Here is a 19,146-nt window from a genome sequence, read left to right on the forward strand (position 1 = left end):
CTAATTGAATGGTGGAGAAGGCTTGAGGGGCTGAATGGCCTACTCTTGTTCCTAAATAATTGCCACTCTGTACAACCCAAACTGGAAAGTGTACCTTGCTATTAAAGCTGCCAAAATATGGAGGTTGGGTAGTATAGTGATGCACACTCTTTCACCTCTGGGACCTGCGTTTGAGTCTAACCCAAAGGGAGGGGATGGAATCCTCTCTTGCCAGCTGTAAAGAATCTCACATGAGATGAGTCTGAGTAGTCCCAAGCCTGGTTCCTAGTTCCAGAGCACAAAGTTGGTTTGGTACAACCTGGCATTAAGCTGGGATCTTACACAGAGAGGGTGTGAGGACAGAAATTTTCATAGAACCCAGTACAATCACAGATGGCAGCAAGATTCAATTAATGAGGGATTACATGCACAGTGTAAATGGTGCAATATGGTGTGGACCTCTGAGTCTGGAGTTAAGGCTGATGATTTCAGTACGGTAAAGGGAGCTGTAATCTTCATGTGATCATGTTATGTCCAATGTGGGAGTATTTGATGTTGACACTAGGCACCGTAAGTGGGAAGAGTGTTCAACACTGACGTTCCTCATCTTGAGAAGTACAAAGGAAAACATGCTTTGTCAAGAGCACTATATTTCTCTTGACAATAAGTTGGCATCTAAATTATCCATAATCATATTATGGTCCTATTGTTGCTTTGAAACTCTGTAGTCTATGAATTTAATACCTGAAAAATGGATTTCTGGAAATTCTAATGTTAAAATTAGATAAGAGCATTACTTCTTTCACAGTGTTTTCTGAAGGAGCTGCAAATTGTAGCATACTTAATGCTTTTAATTTCAGCAGAAAGGCTATCACGCTCTTCAAACATTTAAAATCAGTTCCACATTAACTCATTTTAATGTCAGGTATTTCAGTCTTTTCAAAAGTCGTGTATAAATTTTCAATAACATTAGTTTGAATATTGCAGTAGAGGTTTTTAAATCAGAAATACTTCTATAATGCAACTACCCAAACTTTTGGTGGAATTCACCAGTTATACCTTTGCTTGCAATCCTTCATTAATTAATTTCTGCTGCAAGCAGTGATTGTGCATTAAACATCTTAAAAAGAACAGTCTTGCAGAATTCACATCTACACATGATAAATCAACTGAAATTATACAGTCGAATTAGAATCACAGTCGAGAGTTTTGTGTACTCATAAAATGCGGAGTGACCTAATGAATAAGGAATGAAAACAGAAAATGCTGGAAATACTCAGCAAGTCAGGCAGCATCAGTGGAGAAAGAAATCTTGAAATGATGGTGGGATGGCAGCGGGGGGCAAACCCGAATAAATGAAAAACTAAACTTTTCCGACGCGGTCACGGTGTAATTGATGGTGATTAAAAGTTGTTTCCGGGTTTCGCTCCCGGCAAGCAGCCTGATTGACAGGCTGGCTGCCAACAAGAGCTGCAACACTGAGGGTGGGGGGAGAGAAACGTCATCGGGCGCTGAAGATTGGGGGGGTGGAGAGAGGGGGGGAGATCGGCGGGGGGGGAAGGGGGAAATCGGCAGGGGGGGGGAGAGGGGGAGATCGGGAGGGGAGGGGGAGATCGTGGGGGGGAGAGCGAGACATCGGGGGCTGAGAGGGACGTCAGAGAGGGAGGCATCGGGGGAGAGGGGGACATCGGAGCAGGGGGGGGGTGCAGGTGACATCGGGTTTTTTTGTTTTTTAACTTTGTGCAATGGTATTTAATTTAATTTATTTAGTTTATTTTTGCCTGATCTGGCTCTTCACCCCTGGTTTGACCAGGCGTGAATTGGAAGCCATGGGAAAGCCACCCGGGTAAGTTTAAAATCGGTTTAACTATCTACTATGTCAGAAATAAAGTACCTCAATGAGGTACATTTGGTTCTTTAACTATCATCCCCCTGGCTTTAATTGCCGGCGGGACGTCCGCATTCGGGAAGCGCGGGCGCACACAGGCGCGTCTGTGGGAAACCAGGAGGTCGGCGGGTTAGAGCCGGCTTCCCCACCCGCTCGGGATTTTCCCGATTTTCGCAGCCCCCCACCCCCGCCCACCTACGCACCCGCAACTTCATTTGAAAATCGGGGCCAATATTTCAGATTGATGACCTTTCATCAGAACTGGAAGAAGTTCAAGATTTAACAGTTTTTTAAGCAAGTACAGAGCCAGGGAAAGTAGGGGAAGGGGAGGAAAGACCAAGAAGGAGAGGTCTGTGATCGGGCGGAGGGCAGGAGTGATTAAATGACAATTGGGATGATGGTGCAAAACAAGGAGGGTGATAATGGGACAAGAAAAGAAACAAAAGATGGGTCTAGAGGAGCTGTGAATGGCAACATCAGAACCATTACCAGCACCTGCTGTCTGAAAAAATGGGAGCAGTGGTTATGATCTGAAGTTATTGAAATCACTGTCAAATAAGGAGCACCATTTAATTGAACATATTTGCTCAAGACCCCAAAGGTTTGCTGACACAGGTGATTCTGTTTATCAAAGCAGCATCAGTGCAGGTGAACTGAAATAAGTTGCATGTTTAAAATAATTTCACTGGAACAAATAATGTTACTGCATTAAACAGGGTACCTGTTATTAGGCAACTGAACTAAACATTGTTAATTATTGTTTTCCCATACGTTTTCTATTGACAAGCTAGAAAGAAACTATTTAAAATGATAAACAAACTGATGTTATTGCTGTTACCTTTTACATTTAAAAGATAGCTAATGCCAGTGAAGCAACTGTTTGTTGCAGTGTATTTCATTTTATTATTCTTTATTTTTTCATTGCAAACATTTCTCATTCCTCTGATCAGAGCATGTACTTAGCTGGATTTTTGTGACATAATTTTCAAGCTAAGAATGTGGGTGAGGGATATTGCTGCAGTTCCAGTGAGATCAGAGTAAAGAACTCAATGTTGTGGGCTTTACAAAGGAACTATGTCTAAAATGAAATGATACACATACAATTGGTAGCAAGAGGCTGATACCTGGTATCAAAGTTGGCCTAAAGTTTGGCCAAAGTTCTGCTGCATGTCGAGAGAATCAATGGGCAGAATAGAGTGACACAGATTTCTTGCCCCTCTCTCTATGTCAGCCACTGAGTGGAGGCCATCAGTCTGTGCACAGGGAAAGAGGGAATTAGGAGCAGAGTCACCATCGAGCCCCTGATGCACACCACCTAACTGCTGGCTCAGAGGTGGCATTGGCAGAGATCAGGGTACAGTTTGCTCACTTGCTCAGGAGATGCCTGATCTGATGAGATCAAGGGGAAGTGGGCAGAAAGTAGAAGAATTCAAATCTTTAAGCTAAAGGTAAACTTAAAACATTCTGATCAGAGGTATTTAAAACATTCACCATAATAAAATGGTAAGAAAATATATAATGAAATGAAATAAATTACTTTACCACTGAGGTTTATTTTTGCTGTAAAAGGTATCAGTGGAGAATTTATCATTAGCTGTGTGCTAGCTTCCAATGCTTGACTGAATAAGATTGCTTTGTAAGTATTCTGTAATAGGACCAGCGCACACTCTTTCAAAACCCACAGACAATTCCTTTAAGTTAAAACAGCGAATGGAAAATGTCACTAAAATCCTTTGATTTTTATTGATCTCACACTGATTTGAAAGGTGATTTAGGAGCGAGGCACTAATTACAGTCCTAACATGAAGGCAATTGTTATGAATGGATGAACTTAGACTCTTCAATTGCTGTGGTCTAGAAAAACAAATACAACATTAACTTGGACAACCTTGATTAGTAAGGCTTCTTATGAGGGTTTTTGTATAACAGCAAAGCCTTTCGGGGGAGAATTACTCTGGTCTCTATGAGCCATTGAATGCATTTATGGTTTTGCTACACATCGCAACCAGAGCACTTCGCCCCCTATTTTAGTCTGTGATCTTCCCTACACGCCTTCTACTCCCTTCTTGAGATCTGGAGAGAGCTTGTTAAGAAACTTGAAGGAATAAGTCTCCTCCGAACTGTGATGGTTACAGTGCTCACAATTCTTTGGGTGAGCTGTTTTATCTTATTCCTCATTTTCAGCTTGTTAGAACTTGCCGCATCAATCATCACTTCTATTTAGTCATCTCCTTTAGTTTCGATAAGGTGCTTTTACATCGCAGTTCTGTTTTCAGGACAGTAGTGTGTACAAACCTCCCTGCATTGTGTTCCCCTATTTACTTCTTAACTCAGTCCTACCTTCCCTCATGAGTCAGACAGAAGAGGAGCCAGGGAATTTGATTGAAGCTTGTAAGCGGTGCATTATAGATGATCTCCTCTGCTTCTGGAACAAATCAAGTCAGTTTATAGGATAGATTTTCAACTTGCATAAAACTGGCATCCTGGATACAGTAACAGACTCACCTCCTGACTCCCCAAAGCCTTTCCACCATCTATCAGGCACAAGTCAGGAGTGTGATGGAATACTCTCCATTTGCCTGGATGAGTGCAGCTCCAACAACACTCAAGAAGCTCGACACCATCTAGGATAAAGCAGCCCGTTTGATTGGCACCCCATCCACCATCCTAAATATTCACTCCCTTCACCACCGGCACACCGTGGCTGCAGTGTGTACCATCCAAAGGATGCACTGCAGCAACTCGCCAAGGCTTCTTCGACAGCGCCTCCCAAACCCACGACCTCTACCACCTAGAAGGACAAGGGCAGCAGGCACATGGGAACAACACCACCTGCACGTTCCCCTCCAAGTCACACACCATCCCGACTTGGAAATATATCGCTGTTCCTTCATCGTCACTAGGTCAAAATCCTGGGACCCCCTACCTCAAAACACTGCGGGAGAACCTTCACCACACGGACTGCAGTGGTTCAAGAAGGTGGCTCACCACCACCTTCTCAAGGGCAATTAGGGATGGGCAATAAATGCTGGCCTTGCCAGCGACGCCCACATCCCATGAACGAATTTTAAAAAAAATTCAAGGTCATAGAAACAAGAGATGGCCATTTAGCCCTTCGAGCCTGTTCCACCATTCAGTGAGATCATGGCTGATCTTTGACCTAACTGTATATACCCACCGTAGCCCCATATCCCTTAATACCTTCGGTTAACAAAAATCTATCAGTCTTAGATTTAAAATTAACAACTGAGCTAGCATCAACTGCAGTTTGCGGAAGAGAGTTCCAAACTTCTATCACCCTTTGCGTGTAGAAATGTTTCCTAACTTCACTGCTGAAAGTCCTGGCTCTAATTTTTAGGCTATGTCCCCTAGACCTAGACTTCCCAACCAGCGGAAATAGTTTCTCTCTATCTACCCTATCAGTTCCCCTTAATATCTTGAAAATTTCAATCAAATCACCCCTTAATCTTCTAAATTCCAGGGAATATAACCCTAGTTTGTGTAATCTCTCTTTGTAATTTAACCCTTGGAGTCCTGGTATCATTCTAGTAAATCTACGCTGCACTCCCTCCAAGGCCAGTATATCCTTCCTAAGGTGTGGTGCACAGATCTGAACACAGTACTCCAGGTGTGGTCTAACCAGGGCTTTATATAGCTGTTCTAGTCCTCTAGATATGAAGGCCAGCATTCCATTAGCCTTTTTGATTATTTTCTGCACCTGTCCATGACATTTTAATGATCCTTGTACATGGAGCCCTAAGTCTCTTTGGACCTCCACTGTTTTGAACTTTTCACCTTTTAAAAAGTACTCTTTTTAGGTCCTAAGTGGATGACTTCACACTTGCCTCCATTGAAATAGATTTGCTACTTTTTTGCCCATTCACTTAATCTGTTACTATCTCTCTGTAATTTTATACTTGGAGGGAGTGCAGCGTAGATTTACTAGAATGATACCTGGACTCCAAGGGTTAAATTACAAAGAGAGATTACACAAACTAGGGTTATATTCCCTGGAATTTAGAAGATTAAGGGGTGATTTGATCGAAATTTTCTTGTATACTTGGCATACTTGGATATGTGGCTCTCTATCCCATTATCTAAGTTATTAAGAAATTCAGTGAATAGTTGAGGCCCCAGCACAGATCCCAGTAGGACACCACTAGTCACATCCTGCCAATTTGAGTACCTGCCCATTATCCCTACTCTCTGTCTCCTGCCACTCAGCCAATTTCCTAACCAGGTCAATAGTTTGCCCTCAATTCCATGAGCTTCAACTTTAGCTAACAATCTTTTATGAGGGACTTTATTGAATGCCTTCTGGAAGTCCTCCAGAATCGCTCCAGGTGTTATCTCCATCTAATTCAGCACAAGGTACAGGTGTTGAATTGTTTGTTAACATTTTGCTGAGTAAGATACTAGTCATTAATTCCAGGTACTGGCATTTAGATTGAAGAACAAATTCTAAAATATTAGATTCAACATAAAAGAGACAACAACACCATAAGATTCTAAGGAGAAACATTAAATTGCTAATAGTCTACAGGAAAAATTAGACCACAAAATTAATAGTGTCAATACAAAAATGCTTTGATCCTGAAATTCCATGGAGGTACTTTTGTTCTCTCGCAGTAACTCTGGCAGGACACTGATGGAAGCCACAGGAAAATGGCGGAGATTTTGCGTTACCCGAGTTAGGCCAGGTCTCCACAGTTTTCCTGGGATTCCTGCCAGAATGCTGGCGAGACTGAGAAAAACGTCCCTGCAAGTCAATTATCCAGGGGTTTTCTGCTGAAATTGTGTATCTGGAATGAATTAAAGCACATGGCTCTTACCGAGTGCTTTAATGAGTTGGAGGTCCCATATCCAGCATAAAATCTGCTCAATCATTTACCACAGCATTATTGAGTGTTATTCATTCCAGCTTTAAATCATACACATTTAATGGTTTCCTCAAAATCAGACACTTCAAGATGGGCTCTTTAATTTTTAATTTTCCTACATTGCAACAGCAACTACACTTCAAGTACTTAATTGGCTATAAAGCGCTTTGGGACGTCCTGAGGTAGTGAAAGGCACTATATAAATGCAAGTCTTTCTTTCTTTAATGTCCTTGTTCTGAGTGCTTACCTGCTGCCCTCTTCGGTCTATATGCACATCAGACTGAAGGATGTTCTTCAGATTTTTCTGGAATATTTGATTGTTCCAATAAATTTAATGATGTTTCAGTTATCTGTGTGCCGAGAGCCAACTTAATAGTATTTTGTCCAATAATGGTCCTTTTATTTGTTCCAGGCTTTACCTACTTATGTATCTGGATAACAGCCTTCAGGCTGAGCTACGCCAATGGTTCAGTAAATTGACCTAGTGAGTAACTGAATCATATAGATGAAGAAAGTCTCAGATTTGTACTGAGTTAGCTGATCTCTGTCAGAGTGGTGAAAGGGGAAACACTGTGCGCCTTAGAGCTCCTGGGTTAGTAAAAGGAAAATTGGCTAATAATCTCTTCCTTATCATCCTCCAGTGACCTCTGCTGGAAGTGTGCACGAGTGGACATCAGGCAAAGAAAAGCCATCAATCTTGGCTGCAATGCCCTCCCTGTATTGTTGAATAGCCCCCACCACCCAGCCAATATTCACCTTCAAGGCCACTTGGATCAGGTGCCAGTACGACCATATCCCAACAAGGGATCAACACCTGCAGGAGAGGAGGGGACAAAATCAGCAAGAAAGAAAATTAGATTTCTTGCATGTTGTACATCTGACTATATATAGCTCACTTCCACTGCTTCAGTGTCTGGTGATAGCACTGAAGTTCAAGATAAACAGATCACATCTGTCTATTATGTTTTTGAAAGCATTTTCATAGTGTACAGAAATGATGTCTACAGATAACGCTGGAATTAGTTTGGGGTTCTCATCCTTACTGCTATTGAAATCTTTAGGTTTGCCTCTATAACTTTGGCATAAAATCAGTGTGAACCTCAGATAGACATATAAACGAGGTGTCCATCACCTTCCGACAAAGTTACGCTTTTTAAGATATTAAGGGGAACTGTTAGGGTAGATAGTGAGAAACTACTTCCGCTGGTTGGGGAGTCTAGGATTAGGGGATATAGCCTAAAAATTAGAGCCAGGACTTTCAGGAGTGAAGTTAGGAAACACTTCTACATGCAAAGGGTGGTAGAAGTTTGGAACTCTCTCCTGCAAATGGCAGTTGGTAGCTCAGTTGTTAATTTTAAATCTTGAGACTGATAGATTTTTTCAAGCCCCACATCCCTTAATACCTTTGGCTAAGGCGGGTATATGGAGTTAGGTCACAGATCAGCCATGAATGGCGGAACAGGCTCGAAAGGTTAAATAGCCAACTCCTGTTCCTATGTTCTAACCAATTGGGAGAATCGCCAAGGAAGTTCCAGACCTCCCCTCGTTGCTAATAGACATCTGGGGGGGTAATTTTAGCCCCAAAGAACGGGTGGGTTGGGGGCGGGTGGAAGGTAAAAGTAACAGTTTTATGATGTGGGACATGTAACCAGGCTCCAACGCGCCCACTTCTACAGGCGCCATCGGATGCGCGCGCGCTGCAGAAACTTGGATGTCCCATCCCCACTTAAAGCTAGCAGGTGGAATGTTAAAGGGGCAATGTACCTCATTGAAATAGTTGAGGCACTTAATTTTTTGTGGATTCTAAAGCTGAAACTAATTTAAGCTCACCTGCACGGGTTTCCCAGGGCTTCTGATTCACGTCAGGTGAAAGCAGGCAAGAAGGGCCGGATCATGAGGTGAGGGCCTTTATTGCACTCGTTGTGGGCCAGGAGGAGTAGGAGTACTTTATCCAGGCCCAACAAGCTCACCTGGTCGACAGGACCCCCGTAATCATCTGCCCCCCACCTCCAACTCTTCATCCGACTGCCGATCCGATCACCTCTCTGCCCCAATCTCCAATGCCCCCCCCCCCCCACCCCGATCTTCTCCAAGGTGTCCCCGCATCCCCCATGTCCTCCACAGCCCACAGTCTCTCTCTTCCCCCCTCTCCGATTCGCAGTTCCTTTCCCTCCCGACAGGCAGCCACCCTGTCAATCTGGCTGGCTGTTGCATGGGAAACCCAGAAGCAAAAATAATTATCTCCAATTGAGTTGCGATCACAGATTGTGACGCACTCCCTTGACTTCTGGGTTTCCCACACAAACATCTACCCACCCGCTGGGTTCCCAGCTCCGAGTAAAGGTCATGTCCCAGGAATCTACCAGTGAGCCAAATTCCATATTCCACCCCACTTCTGACAAATCTTAGGTTCACCTCCACAGTTCTGCCAAACCTCTGGTTCATTTTTCATAGTTAGATGCAAGAATTCCCCATGTTGTCAAATCTCAACAGCCCCACTGCAATGCTTCCAAATTCCAGGATCCCTACCCCAGTTCTGTTACATTCGAGCACCATTCCCTAGTGCTACCAAAGCCCAACACTGTCTCTTGGGCCACCAAAGTGTAGTACAATCCCCAGTGCAAATAGATCCCACTCCTTCAGGTCCAGTATTGCTAAGATACCTAACTCCAACTAGTACATCTTGCATACCAGTTTGCCGTGTATCCTCAGCTTTCAAATAGGTAAGGGAGACAAATTAAATACGCAGGTAAAGGATTACATACGTAATAAAGGCCATTCATTTACAGTTTTCACAGGATGATGGACAGGGTTGGGAAATTGAATGCCCAAAACGCCAGTAAAAATCTCAGCAGACCATATATTAAAAAAGGCAATTTAATTTATTCAGTTATAGCATTCAAGGGCCTGATGTGATTCTTACAAGGCATAAAAACACCCTATTGATATAAAATAGCAGACCCTCTGATTCACCATGATGCAGTTAGAGATCTGACAGGTCCTTGCTATGTCTATTTGATATGCTGTTGACATGTGACCCAGATCAACAATCTTCATCCGAAAAGAAGCAGGCACTACCAAATAGCGAGCGCATAAGATACAATCAAGCTGTAGTGAAGCTTGTAGCAAAGGTAATAGAAAGTCAACAGCTCTGAATCCATCTTCATGTGACTCACTGGCTGTTTCTGATTGTGACATTTTAAGTACAGGATAAGAAGCTCTGACAACTCAAAATTCCTCCACTGAAATGTCATCAGTCAATAGCAATATTAGCATTCTGTCTCTACACCATGCTGTTGTCTATCATCTGGAGACAAAAGAAACAATCTGGATAAGTATTCAGCAGCAATGTTTTGCCATCCTTTTTGATACTAAACACCTCAGTTGACTTCCAGTCTTCCAGCAAGTAAGCCGTCCATTTTGTGGAATGTAGGGTTCTCGAGGCATCATAATCACTATGTAAAGCAATTTTTCTACCCAATAATCAAAGATATTTCTTCTCTGCAGCCATACATAGGAAAGACCTTTTCCACAAGTGTTTTATTTTTTCAGCATTTACTGTACTTAAACCAAAAGCAACTGTACATGCAGATCTGTGCTTGTGATTCTAAATAAGTATAGCAGTCCTTCATCTGAAGCATTAGTAGTGAAATGATGGATCAAAAAGTTAACACTCGATGCCCTATGTCATTCTCATAAAACTTGCCAAAACTATTCTGAACAGCATTAATTGATTTAGATATTTTATTTCCATTTGTAAAAACTTACAAAAGTTCAAGAGTAGTCGGATGCTGCAGCACAAATATACTTTGCCACATGTTAAGCCTGATGAAAGAATGTAGATTGACACAATGATTCAACAACAGATGCAATAATCTTACTGTTAAAAGAACGGCATGTTAACGACACACAGCGTTATTAATGCGCAAATTGGCCAGCAAGTTCAGGGGATTAAGAGATACGCCATGAGATGCGAGTCTGCAGAACTTGCTGGTCGATTTATGCCACTCCTCTTTGCTTCACACAAATGACATCTGGCCCTTAGCCTCCCGTTATTTTTAAGAACTTGCTGGATTTGCACATTAATTGCCCATTAAACTCACCGCAGAAAGTTAGGGTTGGAACTTAACAGCGTAAGTATCTTTTTAACAACGTGACAATGGTTAATGCAATGCCAATTAACCTCTCTGGCGCAGAAAAAGAACAATTTAAACTGTTCAATCTCGTTCCTGCATGCAGTAAATTGTTGTTAAAGATTTTTAAAATGTCAAGCCAAGCGTGCAGGAAAAAGTCTGGCCCATTATTTTCCTAAATTCTGGATGCATTAAAATGTTTAGGTGTCACACAAAGTCAAGAGTTTACATTGCAAACAGAGCTGTGGTGCTTTTCAAGCCAGTTTTTGTTATATCAGAAGTAGACTGACCAGTGTACATGTGTACCATGATTTTAAAACGTGCTAGGACGACTATCTAATTCGTAGTGCAGACTGATGGGGATGGGTAAAGCAGCACAGCTGCAGAGTGCTACCTAACACATGGAGTTGAGATGAATAGCATAGATGCCTTTAAGGGGAAGCTAGATAAGTATATAAGAGAGAAAGGAATGGAAGGATATGCCGATAGGGTTAGATGATGAAGCAGGGTGGGAGGAGAAGGCTCATATGGAGCATAAACATCGGCACAGACCAGTTGGGTGGAATGGCCTGTTTCAGTGCTGTAAATTCTATGTAAAACGCCATTTTAGATCAAATCTAAAATGTAGGATTGAGCAAACAGGCTTCTTATACATATTCAGGCCAACTTTAATACTTATGTTTGTTAGGCATTTGCAGTAATGACACATTCATGCCCGGCATACATAAGATTAGAGCGTTGTATAGATTCCAAGGACACATTTCGAGAATCAGTCATGCAGTATTGCCTAATTGTTTAATTGACTTATCGTTAACATTTTAAATAGGTTCGTGACAGACTTAAAAAGTTATTTTTATTTAGACAATAGCTGCAGTTTAGATAATTTTATATACCAACCACTTAAAGAACAACAAATAATAAGGTTACCTCTAGCTATTAAGAAAGACACAATCATTTATATCACTTATTATGCTATGGTACCTGCTAAAACATGAAGCAATTTTCTCCCAAAGATTTGGACTGGGCTACAAAAGAAAAACTGCCATGAAGGGGGAAGAAGACTTAGTGATAAAGACATTCTGTGAGTTAAAGCAGGTAGGCTTGATAAGATTCCAAGGAATACATTGTACTCATTTCCATCTACTCTATGTTGCAAGACCGTAGGCATGTATTGATTTTCCTTATCGGCTCCCTTAAGTCTGCTATCAGCAGAAAGTGTAATTAAGGCTACAAATTCACTGGCACTTCATCAACAACACATTTTTCCCTTTGTGGTCCACAGGCTGACAGTGACTAGCCATCCCCTGATGCCACACTGTGATATGGAAGCAGGCAGCTCCGAGGAGCTCTTCCAGGCTGTAAACCATGCAGAGCAAACCTTTCGTAAGATGGAGATCTATCTAAAGCAGCAGCAGCTGTGTGATGTTATCCTGATTGCTGGAAACCGAAAGATACCTGCTCATAGGTAGGGCACCTGTACATTTCTCCTGTCAACTCACTCTGAACAATTCAAAACGGATCTGTTAGATATAAAAGAAGATCTTTTACAATGCGTTGGCATTCTTTGGAAATGCTGAGTGGAATACAGATCCCCGTCAGCATCTAGCTAGAAAGTGTAGTGCCCTCAACTGAGGAGAGACAATTACTCTGTGCTTGTATGCACTCATTAGTAATCTTAGGGAAGCAAATTCCCAACTTCTCGCCAAGGCATTAGGATTTAAAACACTGAGATACCAATCTGAGTATATGGTTGAACGTATATTTAATTGGCAAGAGCATACCCTGGGGAAAGATTTCTACCTCTTGCTATTTGTAGCAAATTCCCAAACACATGTATGAAGAACAGGCTTTTGATTTTGCTATAAAAAGCAAACAGCAGAAATTTTAGCGAAGGTTTTTGTTTTTGCGTGTCGAAATTCAGAAGGCGCAGGCATTATAGCATGTCATACGATTTTCGCCTATCAAATTAATCCAGCACTGCAGGTAGAAGTTGAGAAGATGGACGATTTGTAAATAACCACATGTTCCCAAAGGACAATGGAATGGGTAATGCCCTTATTTATCGTCAACTGATAGAAAATGAGCAGATCTGAAGTCAATCTTAATCACAGTTCAAAAACTGCGATTGGAATGAGTTTTAATTGAGTACAGAAGTACTTTGCTTCCACTTGACCTTTCAGAATTATTTTCACAACAATAATTTGTTTTAGATCTCACCTTTCTGTGTGTTTTATTTGGGAGGGAGGGGGGTTGTTGCTTTAATTGACATAATAAGATTCCACTGACCCCTGTATGTAAACAGTAAACACCATACTCTGGTAAAAGTAAAAAAATTGAACAAAATTGGTCACTAGACAACTAAAAAAGTATTTTACAGCTTTGCCCTTATTTTGTAGCCGCAATATTAGGTGCAGAATTATATTATATATTTTAGGACAATTAAAGCTGGATTTTATTTTTACAGAAACCTCACTGCTTTCTACAGATATTATTCTTGGGAGAACATCTATTAATAAAATATAAGGCTAAAAATGACTGATAGTGATATTAAGGGAAACATGCTTATTGTGTATATGACATTCCCCTTCCACTATTTTAGCAGAGGAAGTTTAAATACATAGGTTTCCATGTGTGTTAAAATGGTGGAACGAGCAGTGTTCTTTACACATGTTAAGCATTTGTCCCCTCGAATCATCATCAGTAATTTCTAAGCTATAGAGTGTCTGCTGTTTACATACTAGGACTGGTGGAATCTGATGCAAATAAGTGGAAAAATAACCCCTCCTCCCCATCACCAACTGTATTAAAGTGAGTGAGATCTGAAACAAATTATTGACATGAAAATAATGATGAGAACTCAAACGGAGGCAAAATATTTCTGTATTTAATTAAAAACTCATTTTAATTGCAGTATTTAATCTGTAATTACGATTATCTTGTTGAATAATAAATAATGCAGATGCATTGTTATTTACCATACACTGTTCAATAATACACTATTGTACACCTGCACTACCGCTATTACTTCCAACATACAAATATTTTTAACATATAATATTACGTCCTCTTAACTTTCAGAGGGCACCTTTCACAAACAGCAAGAGGTATAGTATAGTTACATGTTTTGATATGGTGCTAAAACATTACATTGGTCGAAAAAATTCTTAATCTATATTACTGCAATATGCTTACTTAATGTCCTTTAAATACATAACTTTCCTCCTTCAACAATGATAGTCTGTTCTATGGACTTCTTTATTAATATTGCCAAAGTTCGGATGTAAATGTTGTGAAGGTTTCTATGGCTCTCACTGCTCCAGGCTTCTTTATGGCTATCAAAGCTATGGAACTCTGTTTTGCTGTTAATATTTTCCAGTTCTCTATGGTGGCCATTTTAGTGGAGTTCTTTGTGGCTCTAAATGCTGCCCACTTTCCCATTGCTATTCTATATCTATTAACAAGAAGTGTGCTTTTCAGGGTAGGAAGATGAGTAATTTTAGGAACAGCAAAATGGCCATTAGGCCCAACATATTGTCCCTTTTTCAGAGATCAATCCCACCCACTCTCAATCTCACCATATCCCTCAATCACTTCTCTTTATAAAAGCACATCCAATTATCTCTTGACCCTATTTATAAGCGTCCATTTCAATCGGCTTTCCTGATAACTTATTACACAGCTTTACTACCCTTTGGGGATCAAGTTCTGTCTGACTTTCCAGACTTCTCGTTTTAGTCTTAATTACCTATTTCAAACTTGTGTCTGTCATTTCTACTATTCACCATAGTGAATTATATACCTGGCTAAATCCCCTTCATAACACTGTTAACTTCAATTAGGTTACCTCAAAGCCTCTTCTTTTCCAAATAAGATAAATAAACTGTCTTAAATGTTATAATAATTTAGATTGCTGATACCCAGAACCATCTTGCCTCTTTATCCTCTCAAGAACAATGATGACCAGAAATGCACACAGTAGTCCAGACTGATTGTGATGAATTTCCTTTCCTCCTGACATGGAGCACTCTGCTACCAAAACATGCTCCACCTAATAAGCTAGATCAGAAACATTGAAGTTCACACTGGTTTGGAATCAAGTTTAGTAACAGTTGTGCATTGGATTCTATGCTGCTTTCTACCATGAAAATTGGTTCTGCCGTTAAAAGTGGGCTACCATCTTAATTTACAGTTAATAAAGAACTGGAAATCCTTTATTCATTGTATTATTATTCTTTATTCGTTTACATTACTACCCTCAAACTGATAATTCACTTAATGTAAACACTTTTTGAAATCATTATTATCCTGGCACAATGTTTTCCTATCAAGACTGATAGCCCTATAATTTAAAATAAATATGCAGTACATATAAATGAAAAGATACTGCACTAGAGAACTGAATATTTTGTTTTGTCCTAACTTTGGTTCTGATAGAAATTTCTAGCACTAATTTATTAAAATAAACAGGAGGACGCCGTAAGAGAATGCTTACATTAAGAATACTAATAGATTGTAAATGGTTTCTGCGGGCTGTTCATCTTGCTTGGTGATATGCAGCAGCCTGAATAGTTCCACACTGATGATTCATTTGCATCAGAAAAAATGAACGCACAGATGTTCCATCACCTTTAGCCATCAGAGAGCCAGAAGCTTGAATAGAAATCCTGCTCAAGTATAACCACTATATTGAAACCACTGCTTTAAGTGAAGAACATAATGCAAGAGACTTGAACTAATTAAACCAGTGAGGGCTTTGGTTGCTCGGAGTATTAATAATATGGTTGTGTGTATTTAGCAACCTCATGTTGCTGGAGGCAAGTCATTTATGGTCCATTAATCTGACAGAATGGATTTAGTTTCTGCCAACAACTAAACATAGAAGTGATGTTTCCTTCAAATTTGCTGATCGTAATACATAAATATTTCTCAGTGCAGGTATGTATGAATGTCTGATTTGTTTTCAAATGAGATAAAACTAAGCACAAGTCTCAATTATAATGTCAGACAGCAGCTGTTAACATTAAAAATTAATGGCTTCCTTTGAATGTTGTTAATAGTTTGCAAAAAAAGAAGAAAATACATTTTAATAAGATGTTAAAAATTTTAACTCAGCAATTAATGTTTGAGATATTAGGGTATTGATGATTAATGCCTCTGTTAAAATAACGAAACAAAAGAGTCTCATACAAGTGCGTTACGCAATCATATATAAAATCTGGAGGAATATCTCAAAGTGTGTGAGGACATGTGAACAAGAGGCCTAGGTTAAAACTAAAAGGAAAACTTAAGACAGATGTCAATAAGAGCTTCTTCAAGCATAGAGTAATTAACACTTGAAGGCCCCGGTTTTAACCTAAGCCGCCTGGCGAGAGCAAGGCAGGTTCAGATCAGATGCTGGTTTTACATCCCGTCCGATTTTACTCTTCATTGAAGTCGATGTAGAGTAAATTTGGGCTGGATGTAAAACGGGTGGCTGAGCTGATCCCGTCAATTTCCTGCCAGGGGGGCTAAATTAAAATTGGGGCCCCTTGGAATCGTCTTTTGGGTAGGGTAATGGAGGCAAAACCTTCAGATATATTCAAGAGTATGGAACATGATGGGGAAAATGTAAGTTTTTCTTTATTCTGGATGAATGAGCTGAGAGGAGCTGAAAGGACGCCTTCACCTGCCTCTATCTAGTGATCAAAAGCAGTCATTTTGAAACTTATGAAGTGGAACTTTTAGCTTTGGCGGGGGTGTATAACAGGTAATATCGGATCGGCCACCCGTTAAACAACCCACCTAATTTTCCTTTCCATCAGGAAGTGACCACTTAAAGTTATACTGCTGATTTAATTTTTGGTGCCATTCAGTTGCAAGCTATGGAGATTTCTTTCACTGCTTCCCTATTACGGGAGTTTGTGATCAATGGATAAAGAAAGAACAAACAAGGAATGCCAGGAATATCGTGTGGCACTAGAGGTAGATTAGCCACAACCACCATTGTGCCACAAACCTACAGTCCCACACAAAGCTACCTGGCGATAATGGGAGACAACTGGTTCTTCCGGCTTGTTTTCAGCAGAGAGGCAACAATAGAGTTGTACAATATGCTGCAAGACGATCTATAGCCAACTTTCGCCAGAGGGGCGGCATTGCATTGATAACCAAGGTCACCACTACCCTCAATTTTTATGTCCCCATTTTCTTTGATAATACAGGACACATATGCAGTGTCAGGCAATTTGATATCCACAGTTGTATTAAACAGGTACACTATTCAGCAAGGCCACAATATTCATCTCCTTTTCATTGAATGCAAACAGCAGCTTAACAGGTTACCCAATCTCACCGCACTGCTGGCTCCATTGGTCTTTATGTTTCATTTAGTTTTAATCTATTTATCCATAGAACTTTATTCTTTGATGTACCCCCTCTTCTGATCACAGCAGTGCGACTGTGTGTAAAAAAGACAATGGGGGTAAATCTCCTGATTGTATATGGCTACCAGGCAAAGCTTGCAAAATTACTCAATGGGCAGAGGTCAAGCACTTCACCACAGGGTGTAGAGAAAACTGGAGAGAATCTCATACCAGGCAGCCTTGAATGCATGCTAGCATAATGCACCAGGACCAGAGTTCTGGGAGTTAGACTGCCCTCTTGGCCATGAGTGACATATGGCTTAAAGTAGGGTTCAGACTTTTTTTTTTAAAGTGTAGGGATAGAATCATAGAATCATAGAAGTTTACAACATGGAAACAGGCCCTTCGGCCCAACATGTCCATGTCGCCCAGTAAATGATGTTCCTTCAAATTATAACTGGTATTCTGGTGGCCATTTTTCATTTAAATTTGCTTTATTGTTTTTGTATGGGAATATAATCAACATCTAGCAAATAACTATCATATTGAGACACGGTTTTGCTTCATGTACATTCTGGTTAGCACCTGCCCACTGATATCCCCACACAACAATTAAAAGGTAGAAACACTCCTACCTGCATTTGAGCTAGGAGCAGTACCTGGAGCCTTTGCTTTCCAAAAGAAGCCATCACAGAATTATGTCAAATGCTACAAGCAGAAATGATAGCCCAGCTCCAACACCAACAACCACAACCAACGCCATACTCTGTAGCTCACTCTCTAATTCCCCCATGGGTGGATATCTTTGGTGGGTACTTGCAAGGGAAAGAGTAAGTAATGGCTTGTGCTCTGAAGTGTTGGCAGTTCCAGATGCACTGGGGCCTTCTGGCCCATCTAGAGGAAGGAGAGATAAAGACAGGTTAGAATGGGTTGCTGAGGAATAGAGTTCACTTATCACTGTCAGTAGAAGGAGTGACATCAGAGTTTCATGACCCAGTTTGCTGACAGGCACAGTTGGATGAGTAGGAAAGAAAGCAGAAGTTCACGATGAGCCTGCAGCTGGCATCTGCTCTCCTCTTCCCCATTTCTGACACTATCTCCCCTCTCCCTGGATTAGCAGAGCTTCTTCATCGCAAAGAATAAGAGGTCAAAGGTTTACAAGCCACCACCTGTTACAGTTCTCTCTCTCTCTGCTGTTATGAGATATCTTATTGAAAAGAATGCAAAAAGTGAGAATTATGTTTGCTTACCATACGTTTCAGAGATTATAAGAGACATGTCCTGGTCGTAAACAGGGTTGATTTACTGAATCACTCTCTCACCTCCACCTTTTATTCTCTTCCTTCTTGGTTGTTCCCCCTGGTGTGATCCCTATCTTCAACCCCTCAAGTCCAAGTAGTGCAGACTTGAGCATATCTGGGGCACAACTGCTTTAGCCTTCCGCCACCAGATCAAATTGGATCACATCAAGTACTATCGGGCTTCACTCTCCTCCGCCAAAACTGCCCTCTACTCACGATCATCCTGGAGAGCACTGATAAACCCTGGCTCCTTTGCTCCGCTACTAACCACCTCCTTAAACTGCTGTTCCCTTCCCCCGCAACTCCCCTCCCCAACCTCACCTTCACCAAGAAGTGACAGGAGCTCATGGACTTCTTTCTCAATAAGATTAAGACCATTCGTTGAGCTGCCTCTCCTGCCCATCACATATAATGGATTTGATGATGGGTGAGACTTTAAGCAAAATGAATGCACATAAGGCTATGATTGACGGAACAGTTGCAGGCAAAAGCTGGGGGTGTAAAGAGCACCATCTTGGGTATTAATAATGAACAATTCAACCACTTTAACACAATGGAAGTCATTCTAAGTGATAGATATGCTTAATACTGTGCTTGACCTGGTAAGGTGACTAAGCCTTTTCC

The 19,146-nt window shown here is 41.0% G+C and overlaps 1 protein-coding gene across 1 annotated transcript in view; it reads left to right on the forward strand.

Moving 5' to 3' along the window:
- Positions 1-19,146, forward strand: part of LOC137322595 (kelch-like protein 1) — a 279,032-nt gene that overhangs the window by 112,441 nt on the left and 147,445 nt on the right. The window contains exon 2 of the mRNA XM_067985502.1: positions 12,163-12,345. Coding sequence (XP_067841603.1) covers positions 12,163-12,345 — 183 coding nt within the window. The remainder of the gene's footprint in view (positions 1-12,162; positions 12,346-19,146) is intronic.

This window comes from Heptranchias perlo, chromosome 6 (assembly GCF_035084215.1).
Source record: "Heptranchias perlo isolate sHepPer1 chromosome 6, sHepPer1.hap1, whole genome shotgun sequence".
Taxonomy (NCBI): Eukaryota; Metazoa; Chordata; class Chondrichthyes; order Hexanchiformes; family Hexanchidae; genus Heptranchias; species Heptranchias perlo.